Source organism: Myxocyprinus asiaticus, chromosome 37, assembly GCF_019703515.2.
Source record: "Myxocyprinus asiaticus isolate MX2 ecotype Aquarium Trade chromosome 37, UBuf_Myxa_2, whole genome shotgun sequence".
NCBI classification, from domain to species: domain Eukaryota; kingdom Metazoa; phylum Chordata; class Actinopteri; order Cypriniformes; family Catostomidae; genus Myxocyprinus; species Myxocyprinus asiaticus.
The window spans coordinates 34,788,280-34,798,885 of record NC_059380.1 but is presented as its reverse complement, the minus strand read 5'-3'; the positions used below and the strand labels follow the sequence as shown (position 1 = coordinate 34,798,885).

The 10,606-nt window shown below is 35.4% G+C and overlaps 1 protein-coding gene across 8 annotated transcripts; it reads right to left on the bottom strand.

Moving 5' to 3' along the window:
- Positions 1 to 482: 482 nt before the first annotated feature.
- Positions 483 to 9,127, bottom strand: LOC127427908 (uncharacterized). 8 transcript variants are annotated; one of them, XR_007894996.1, is made up of 9 exons: positions 8,248 to 9,089; positions 4,909 to 5,046; positions 4,629 to 4,768; positions 4,434 to 4,518; positions 4,045 to 4,192; positions 2,606 to 2,690; positions 2,214 to 2,361; positions 1,301 to 1,428; positions 486 to 1,155 (listed from the first exon to the last, which is right to left on the bottom strand). XR_007894996.1 is itself a non-coding variant. In XM_051675839.1 (8 exons), the coding sequence occupies exons 5-8, from the start codon at positions 2,711 to 2,713 to the stop codon at positions 853 to 855; spliced, it is 687 nt and encodes a 228-aa protein (XP_051531799.1). In that variant the 5' UTR covers positions 2,714 to 2,794; positions 4,045 to 4,192; positions 4,434 to 5,046; positions 8,248 to 8,316; positions 9,109 to 9,127; the 3' UTR covers positions 591 to 852. The 8 variants fall into 8 exon arrangements, 3 of the variants coding, with proteins under 3 accessions (XP_051531800.1, XP_051531798.1, XP_051531799.1); XM_051675839.1 differs by adding an exon at positions 9,109 to 9,127 and having other exon boundaries at positions 591 to 1,155; positions 2,606 to 2,794; positions 4,434 to 5,046; positions 8,248 to 8,316; XR_007894993.1 differs by having other exon boundaries at positions 483 to 1,155; positions 2,606 to 2,794; positions 4,434 to 8,161; positions 8,248 to 9,100.
- Between the last annotated feature and the right edge of the window lie 1,479 nt (positions 9,128 to 10,606).

Here is a 10,606-nt window from a genome sequence, read left to right as displayed (position 1 = left end):
TATGCTGCCTTTATGTTTTTTTTTTTCTTCAATGTTTTGGACCCTGTTGAATTCCATTGTATGGAACTACAGAGCTGAAATATGCTTCTAAAAATCTTTGTTTGTGTTCTGCAGAAGAAAGAAAGTCATACACATCTGGGATATAATGAGGGTGAGTAAATCATTACACTCTAAAAAATGCTGGGTTAAAAATAACCATTGCTGGGTTGTTTGGTAACCCAGTGCTGGGTAAATATTGGACAGAACACATGCTGGGTTTTTGACTCAGCTTGCTTTTAACCAGTGTGCTGGGTTGTTTCTTGACATGATGCTGGGTTAAAGCGACTAATTTTTAAAGGTTCTTTATTTTAGATAATCTACTACTAAAAATAGTAATAAGCATGCTATGCTTATTTAAAAACATGTTTATAAAAAACAAAAACAAAAAAACATGTTTCACAAAAATTCAAATAAACAACAGTATACATGTACAACATGAAAGTATTTTATTTAATTAGTAAATGGCCAGCAAAAATTATCATTTTATTCTGAACCAGGCAGAAAATTAAAAAACTATTAAAAAGCTTTTGGATGACAAAATAATAGCAAATAGTTATTTTACAGCATATCAAATTAAATAAATACTATCAATATTTTTATTTAACATTTAATTTATTTAGTCCAGCATCAAATAATTCAAACAATGTTTAATTAAATTTTTGGAACAAGGCAGTGCTTTAATTATTAAGAATGTACATTAATTCCTAAATTGTAGCAAATCAATTCACAATACACCAAATAAATAAATAAATAAATAAATATAGATACATACATGGATACAAAATACCTGCATTAGTTAGTTTAATAAACAATTTAGTCCTCAGCAGCATAAATGGAGGCACGCAAAAAGCGAATTGTTGAATTTTCGGAACCAGGCATCTCATAAACTACCTGCTGCAAAAACTCCCATGCAAGGGCGCATTGTTTTGGAAAGTGGGTGTCAAAGCAAAAAAAGGACTTAAAACAAACATCTACTGCCTTGAGGAGAGTCTGCTCTTCTAGGGCTTCCCCATTCACCACCACAAAAAACTGTCCACCAACTCCAAGTTCTAAGACAAATGGGAAGGGCCTCTCCTCCCTCTGTTTTAGTAGGTACTGCACCATGTTGGTTCCAGACTAAATAAGAAAATAACATCAAACATTAAAGTGTATGTACTCCTTACCAAAAAATTGTTACAGGTTTAGTGCATTTGATGAACAGCTGTAATTTAAAATAAATAAATGAGCCTGCTTTGGTGTTGTTTTCACATGTTCTACTTACTGGTTGTACATCAATGAAAGAGGTTCTGGCTTCCTCAATAGTTGGCTGGAAGGTTTTGTTGCCAATCTTGTACACTGATGGTGGAATGATCTGAGGTAAAATTTTCAGTGCCATGGTGCCTTTGGTATCTAAAAGGAGATAAAAGTTCATTTCAGTGATCCGATCACAAGCGATCAGCACTAAATACAGGTGTAAATGGGGCCCAAAATGTTTTGTAACTGGATCACAAAAAGCATATACTATATGGAGGTCATCAAAGCACAAGTGACCACATCACATTTTAGGTGTAAACACTAGTCCATCCTCAATGCGTCCTGGACAGTAGCTAAAATACACCTCTCAGCTCCTAAACAACCGCTGCACTAACAAGAATTTTAAATGTTGCTGGTTTTGTGTGGCTTTAAAGGAATAGTTCACCAAAAAGATCTACTTCTTTCACAGTTTTCTCATCCTCATGCCATCTCAAACTCATATGACTTTCTTACTTCTGCAGAACACAAACAAAGATATTTTGAAGGAGATGTCTGTTTGTCCTTTTAATACAAGTCAATGGGGTCCGAAACATTCCAAAACTGACCTAAAGGCAACATGAAGGTAATCCATACCTTCCAGAGTCCAGTGGTTTAATCCTTGTCTTCTGATTCGATAGCTTTGTGTAAGAAACAGACCAAAATGTAACTTCTTTTTTCCAGGGCTCCAGATTGCAACAACATTTTTCAACTGGTGCGACAATTTTGTTATAGTTCGCACACATCAACAATAATTTGTGTTTTGCAGAGGAATGAAAGTTATTTGAGTTTGAGCTAAACAGCATTTTAGTGTTTTTAAAAAGTGAGAAAAGAGAAGATCAAGAAGGGGCAAGTACTTTTAATGCAACTGTTTCTTCTGCATTTGATTTTACATAATTACTAACCTGCAGACATGTTGTCTAAATTGAGTAAATCCATTTGTCGTCCATCTCTTTTAGCAAAGGCCAGGATCTTGTCAGCAAAGTCAGGCAACCAGGATGAGCACAATTTGTCAGCAGCATCAGGGTGAAGTACACTAAAGTCTTGAGATATCTGTAGTTGGAAATTATGATTATGACAATTATGATTATAACGTCATAGAATTTTAGTGATAAATTCAATGTATTTTTTATTGTATTTTAATTTTACTCAGTTTTTTAAAGTGATGAAAGTGAGGCTGGCACTTTATCACATGATTAATGTTATTACAGTTATTATTAAATCAAAATTAGAATTCATCTGCTTCAATCTACTGGGCAACAGAGCGAAAAAGACACTGAGGTTATGTTGCATTTACCATGCCTGGGGTATCCATTAGACGAGGGAACTCTGATAAAATCTCAGATATTGGTTTGGAGCTGTTCTGGCGAATCCAGTGAGCCCTAAAAAGAGCAGTTGCTTTCATATACTGCTCAACCTGTGGTCTGGTATTGTTTTTTTAGCCATTCTTTTAATTGAATTGCTCTCTCAGAAGACAAAGTTGATGCTGTTGAGAGGTAAGTTGGCAATGTGAAAAGTCATACTGGTTAATTTACATCAGCTGTATATGTACAGTGCCCTCCACAAATATTGCCACCCTTGGTAAATATGAGCAAAACAGGCTGATAATCCTCTTGCTCTTTCATTCAAATATTCACAAAAATCTAACCTTTAAGTCAAGTAAAATGATTGAAAAATCAAAGTAAATAAATGTGGGGGGAAAATCCACAATATAATTTTACTGGAGTATAAATATGAGGTGACACACAGGCCAAATTTCTACAGTCATAGAATACAGTATTGCAAAAAAAGGTTGCTGAGATACACAAATCAGGACATCTCTAAGTAAGAATAAGTAAGAAGTTTATATCTACTGGTAATGTTAATAATGAGAATGGAAAAGGACATGTGTCAGTATTGACCCCATACATAGTGAGGAGAATAGTTTGAATGGCTAAATAATCTCCAAGACGAGAGTCATGGCAGAAGCAGGTAATCACACAAGCCCGTTCATTCGCTCGCTCTCTCTCTCTCTCACACACACGCACCCTTGTTACCCCAATAACTGATTAAAAGCACCATAATTATTTCTAAAGTGACACTATCAACTAGCTATGAAGACTTGTGCCACATTACACAGCAAAAAAAATATTTTTTTTTTACCCAGTATTTTTGTCCTGTTTTACTGTAAAAATATCTAAACATTCTTAAAACAAATTTTCTTGTCAAGCAAAATGGCATAAGATATTAAGTCTTGTTTTCAGAGAAATCTGACTTTATTCTTACAACAAGAAAAATAATCTGCCAACGAGGTTAAGAAAAATAAACTTGTTTTCCCAATGAATTTAAGTTGATTTGTCTTACCCCATTAGCAAATAGTTTTTCATTGTTTTAAACAAATCTTACTAAAATTTAGATTTTCTCTAGACATAATATCTTATGGCATTTTTCTTGTCAAGTAACTTTATGTTGTTATAAGAATGTTTAGGAACTTTTACTTGAAAAAAAAAAAATTAAGAATCTAATAAAATAAATAAATAAATAAAAAGACTTTTGTTGTCTACCACCTCTGGTTGTGCATTTGTTTTTTCAATAATTCAATGGATCATTATCAATTATTCCTTAAATTACTTAAAGGTTATATTTTAAATATTTTAATGAAAGACTAAGAATATAGACAGGAAAGACATGTTTCCACAGCTTGATTTTCTTATATTTACCAAGGGTGCTGTAGTTGTTTATAAGCAGAAGTCTTACTAGGAATGAAAGTCAACCTCTCCTCACAGACAGGCACTACGGAGGGCTGTGTTCTTAATCTCCGCATCCTCTTTCTTATATTGCGAAGGCGCTCCTCAAGAAATCCTGTGGAAGGCCTGTGTTTTCGCCCCTGGCTGAACCAGGCCTCCTGAAAGATAATGTTTGTTGTTGTTGTTATATAATGTTTCAAAATCTACATAGTATCATTTGCAACCTTAAATCACCAATGTGCAAAAAACACCAGTAATGGTGGACTCACATAAAAATAAAAATAAATCATAAAAGGGAACGAAAAGTTGACCAGTATAACTCAATATAACAGAAAAGTTAAATGACAGCTGAGATAGGTAATGTCAGTCAGCAGAATAAAATAAGATGAATATACTCACAAAGCCATTTCCTTCAGGGTCACGGAGACAGGGAAATGTCTCTACTAGAGACATGGCCATTGCCTTTTTGGTCTCTGTTGATGGTCTGTATTATGATTGCCAAATAAGAAAGAAAAACATTGTTTCAAAATAGATAGTCTCATTCTGTCTTGATTTGGGTGAAAATACATGCAAATACAACGTATTTATACTCACGTTTCGCCATATTTCTCAATAAGATAAGAAACAGTAATTCGCACCATTGCACGTCTTTGCTTGGTGGTAATTTTATTACTCTCTAGACTCTCCACAATGGAGGGTCCATGTGGTGCTTTCATCAGTATTGCACAGATATCCTGGTACATAGCAGAGTTGTCAGTAAACTACAGTATCTTACTGAATGCAAATAGGAAATGTTACTTTACAAAAAGGTACTGACAACAAATTAAAAATAGTTGTCAGTAGTCATGCTTTTCCTAGTTGTCAGGAAACATACAAACGTGTCATCTGGAAAAAGATTAAGAACAAATGTTGGCTGTGTATTTTCTGATGCAGAGTTGGGCTGTGCAATTTCAGATGCAATGGTGGCCTGCGCATTTTCATATGCAGTGCTGTGCTGTGGTGGGATACTGTTCTACAGGAAAAAAATTAAAAATAAAAACAATGTTTAGGCAAATACAATATACAGTATTCTATATAAAAATATAAGTTAACTTAATGCATTTAAAATGAACTGAGAAATTGATAAGGAATACTTGGAAATACAAATCATATTTCATATTGCACTTTTTGACTCACACAACTGCCAAGCCTGAAATGTGCACAAATTCTATGTCAAAGGTCTACTGGTCCTGACCCGTCTCCATAGCTGGCTTGTGGACATAGGCACCTCTGGTTTCACAGAACTCTATGCATGCTTGGAGCTAGATAATGATGAAGCTTGCCTCCAACAAAAAAATATCTTCCCCTACCTAGACTGTATTTGTTTGACAAAATGCAAACTGATTTTCTAAATAATTTTTGAAAAGCCTACACTAAGAAAACTTTATATGGATTAAACCAGATATGGTTAGATTACATGGAATTAAATGACATTATATTTGACCATTTTAAACAATAACTGATTTCAAATTTTTTCAGACCATTACAACACCCTGTATCGGAGAGACACAAAAACAGTCATCATTCTTTCTGAATGACTGAACTGTATGAACAGGATGATGATCAGTCAGATCAGTGACATCAATACATGTGATGGCACGAGTGTGTTGCACAGCAAAGGCAAATAAATGCCTTTCAAATCCAACAGTGACTAACTTCTCAACCACTAATATGAATTTGGAGTTAAAAGCCAAGCAGTGTCTTATACATCCAAATTGTGGGTCACCACTTGAACAGTAAGACACAAACACTGTCATACCTGGCCTATATGTTGTTCCCTTAAGTTCTACCCAGGCTGGCACATACACCTCTGTGTAGGATGGAATATTTTCCAAGCCTCCTTGGATTTCATCACATCTCTCAAGATCAGCGAGAATAGTGCTGTGACCTTGGCCAACTTCAACACTGTGATCAAAGACACCTCCAGAAAAGAAATTGTAACACAACATTACTTGATGTCTAATGGCCATCGTCTTACAGATATTCCTGAAGTTGCACGTGATATGGCTTATGCGTTTAAAGAAGCCATGCTTCGCTTCAAATCGCATAGTCCAAAACTGCACCAATGGCCCAAGCTGTCTTATGGCTCTTGGATAATGCAACATGAAGTGGTGTTTAGGTTTCAGATGTTGATGTGGGTACAACTCAAGAAAGAGAGTATGGTGCTCCTCTATTAGCCACTTCAAGTAGATTGTGCTCTCGACAGTGAGAGATGGAGAAAAAAATAAATTCCATGCAGGAAAGAAGGAGAAGCAGTAGCTCCCAGAACCTATTTGACTCTGGGACTAGATCTCCAACCATTAGAGGAAACAGTCTCAAAAGGCACCACATCTGTGCTGCTGTCTGCTTCATGACCCCATCTTTGTTACGCAGGTAATGCTTTGTAATCAAAGTGGGCTTGTTGTGGACATCACTAATGCCATAGTCAAAGCTTGTGATCCTGTAATTTAGTGTCTACAGTGAAGTGTCCTTCCTCAATCAGTGAGTTATGATCAGCTTCATCTCATAACTCCCTACACCTTCTAAGATGTCATGCATAATGTCTGGCGCCATGTTTTTGCTGACATCAAAAAAGTGGAGATCATTGAGGGCACTTGCACATTTTAGGCCAGTGTCTGAGACATTATCAAGACCAATGTCTCTCTCATTGGACTCAGCAGTTCGGAGAATGCCACGGTCTTCTTTTATCTGTACCCTAAGGACTTCTTTTGGAACACGGCACCACCAGCAAGCATAATTGCTTGCAAAGCTTACAGTAAATCCAAGAACTGCATTCAGCCCCAAATTATCACCAACAACCTGGCAGATGCTGACATTTACTGTTCCCTCAAAGGATGCTGTTTTGATATCAACACCCTCTTTCTCTAATGATTTCACGTCCTCCACTACGGGCTTTAAAACGGCATCAATGCCATAGGTTTTGGTGTCATCAGTTTTGTAGACTGCCAGCAAAAATAGGGAGGTAAGGCTGGAAAGCAGCTCTTTCGGTAAACATTTGATAGCAAAATACATAAATCCTAATTTGTGGACAGATGTCTTTGAGCCAAGGGGATTCACAGTCTCTACATCATCAATGTAAAGAAGAAGAGGAATAGAGACTTCATGGGAGAACAGGGCATGGTTTTTGCAGAGCTCACCATCACAAAAGTCTTGCAGAGCACCACTGTCTTGCTTCTGCCATGCAACGACCTTAGACATGATACCTGGCAGTTCAAGTATCTTTTTTAGGAGAGGTCTAAGTGGAATACGCTGAAACGTGTCACGCACTGAAATTTGCTTAACTGTACCACTGTTGGAATCTGTGTGCTGAACATAGGAAATGCCCGGGAAAGCCTCCTCAACTGGCTGAATGAAGTTGCCAGACTGCATAAAATACTTCATTTGCCTATATTCAGTTTCTAGGCCTTTGAAAGGCTCAGAAGCTACCTCGAATTGACTGTTCAATTCTTGTGCTTCTATGCTTTTGTCTTGTCCAAGATCTTTAAGCAAAGACATTGTTCTTTCCTGAAGCTTGGAGACAATATCAGACTACAGACTTGATGTTTCCTGCACTGTAAAATGAACATCAGTGAAAGTCTGTGAAGACTTCGATTTCAGTTTAGCCAGGAAAAAAGCTACCCGATCTGTCATATCCTCTTCTTCCAAATCATCCAAATCACAAACCCCACTAAAGTCAGACACTTCCTTACAAGAATGTTCTTGAGCATCAAGTGCCTCAAATTTCAAACTGGGAGCCTGGTCAGAATCACACCTAGCTGAGTTGCTGGTGTCATGGTCAATATTGTGTTGAACTAGGTGCCTTCTGTATGATCTCATATAATAAAAAGTCCTTTGACAACCATTCAGATTGCATTCAAAATGTGCAGAAGCACTGTTAATGCTGTGGACTGCCCTTAAGTGTGTAAAAAATTGTTTCAAGTCAGCTATGATTGCTTGGCAACGAAAACAGATATATTGCATGTATTGCATTACTAATTTTAGTTCTTGGAAATGTTTTAAAAAGTTTAGTCGGAGGCCAATTTTTGGGATGAGTGCTGCAATTGTGTTCTCATCCAATAACAAGAAACTGTCATCATCTATCTGCTCATCTGGAAGATAACAAACAGTAAAAGCAGGCATGGATTACATTATATACATTCTATTTAAACTGAAAAAGATGTTTGTGAATGGTTACCTGCAAATTTTTCAACGAGGCACTCAAGATTCCAGTTGGTGAGTTTTTGTTTAACAAAAATGTCCATTGCTGTACAAAAACACAAGGAGACATCTGATTAGCAATATCTTGACTAGGTTAGCTAGCTACTGCTAACCAAACCTAGCTAGCACTGTTGTGTGTCTTGCTAGCTAGCTACTTGCTAGTTTTTTGTCTATTTCAGCTATTCTCAAAGACATGTTAGGCATATTTTTGTAATATGCCTAACAATTCAACATTGTAAGGGTTTTAAGTGTACTATTTCGTGTTTAATAAAACATATTGCACCCCTTTTGTGATGACGATGACATGACGTATATGCTGGTCATTGGTTGTTACACAGCAGATGCCGGGGTACTGCACTTTGGTTGTAGTGAGTCGTCTGCCTAAACCTTACCTTACTGAATCCTCTTTCCTTGGTTTACTTAACGGTTTCATTGTGGCCTGATATTTTTTCATCGTATCATCGTATAATTTCATCGTTTGATAAGGCTGAAAAACGCAATATGGAAATAACCTGTTTTATACAACCACTAGAGCATTTAAGACGAAAAAATGAATATGTCTAAATAAATAATAAAAAAAAATAAAAATAAAAAACTACGTCTTGAAACGCAGTAACCATGGATTAAACTGAATAATTGACGCCGGCCTATTGAATTATTGTCATTAACGGGCACCCGAAGAGTAACGGCCACGACGCGATTACAACCTCAGAGTGTTCATAATTTTTGGATGGTCACTTTTTCCTTAATTATGTAAATCCCAAAAATATAATACTTCTCACTAGTTGAAATAAAGCTAGTTTTATAGATTTATAGCAAAACAAATATCATCACTCACCTTTACTCATATACTGTCCAACGTCGTCCTCTTTAGAGAATTTTCAGTATCGGGTGAACTTTCCCTTTAACTTGCGTTCCTTTAATTGTATTTGTCAGCTTTTCAGGGTTTTGTCACAGCAATTTCATGTGACTATTGAGCATACAATGTTTTGCTACATCTGGTTTTGCTCATCAACCGAAAGTGAAAATATGTTTTGGGAATTTACATGCATGCCATTTTTTGACATTCGTCACTGTCAATGTTAAAGGTTACAACACAATTAAGCCACTGTATCAAAGCAAGGTGAATGTATGTGACCCAGATGAAGTGTCGACCCAATGGTAAGAATATATGGTTATCATTTTGCTTCATTTGACCAAGTGAATTTACAATGTTTTTTTTTTTTTTTTTTTTTTTTTACAGGAATTTAAACTTTGCAAGACTACTTTGAGACCATAAATAATAGACCCATAATTTTGAAAAAAATAAATAAATACATGTGTAGTCTATGTGTTTAACTCAAACTAAAAAGCCAAATAAAACTAAAGTCATGATTATAATTCAATTTAATAAGAATCTGCAATTCTGTTTTAGAATGCTGTGGATTACTTCAATCATTGTAAGTTTGCTAAATCAACTCTTGTGAAATCAAAACTGAAAGTTGTAGTTTTTAGTATTTATTTTAATAATAGTGTTGACTTTTTTTTTTTTTTTTTTACCTCACAGATAAATTTTACCATTTCTTCTCTGTTTGCTTTGGCCTGGGCTGTGCACTAATACTCTACAGGCCATATTATTGTAAGAAATAGACTTTGTTTTCCATTATTTACACTCAACAACCCTAAGTGTTTGTGAAACTGATCATTGTTCATGTTTAATAGCCAGCTTTTGAGATTTTAGTTTCTCTTTCACTGAATACAAAAGGTGTGGTTTAACTGATACAGTCAATATATATATATATATATATATATATATATATATATATATATATATATATATATATATATCTTTTTTTTTCTCTCTCAGCCGCTTCTGTTCCTTTGGTCCTTGGTGTGTTCTTCGCCATCATTTTTGAGTTTGTAGGTGCATGCTGTGGTAAGATAAGTTATTGTGACAAAAATGTATCAGGGACATTGGTAACACTTTACAGTAAGGTTCCATTTGTTAACATTAGTTAATGCATTACGTATCATGAACTAACAATTAACTATATATTTTTAACAGCATAATTTATCTTTGTTAATGTTAGGTGTTCATTGTTAGTTCATGTTACTTCATAGTGCATTAACTAATGTTAACAAATACAACTTTGGATTTAAAAAATGTATTAGTATATTTTGATATTAACATTAATTATGATTAATAAATGCTGTAAAAGTATTGGTCATTGTTAGCTCGTGTTAATTAATGTTGTTAGGTGCACTCAGAAGTTTTTGAATAACGTCGAAGTGGCTTACATTGGCTTACACTGACACCTAGTGGCCTGGATGCAGCATAATTTAAACAGGTGCCCCTG

Coding starts and splice junctions, on each gene's coding strand:
- LOC127427908 (XM_051675839.1), bottom strand. CDS start 2,713: ATGAAAGCAACTGCTCTTTTTAGGGCTCACTGGATTCGCCAGAACAGC. Junction 2,362..2,605: donor TAATGGATACCCCAGGCATG/GTAAATGCAACA, acceptor TTCCAACTACAG/ATATCTCAAGACTTTAGTGT. Junction 1,156..1,300: donor CTTTCATTGATGTACAACCA/GTAAGTAGAACA, acceptor TTTCTTATTTAG/TCTGGAACCAACATGGTGCA.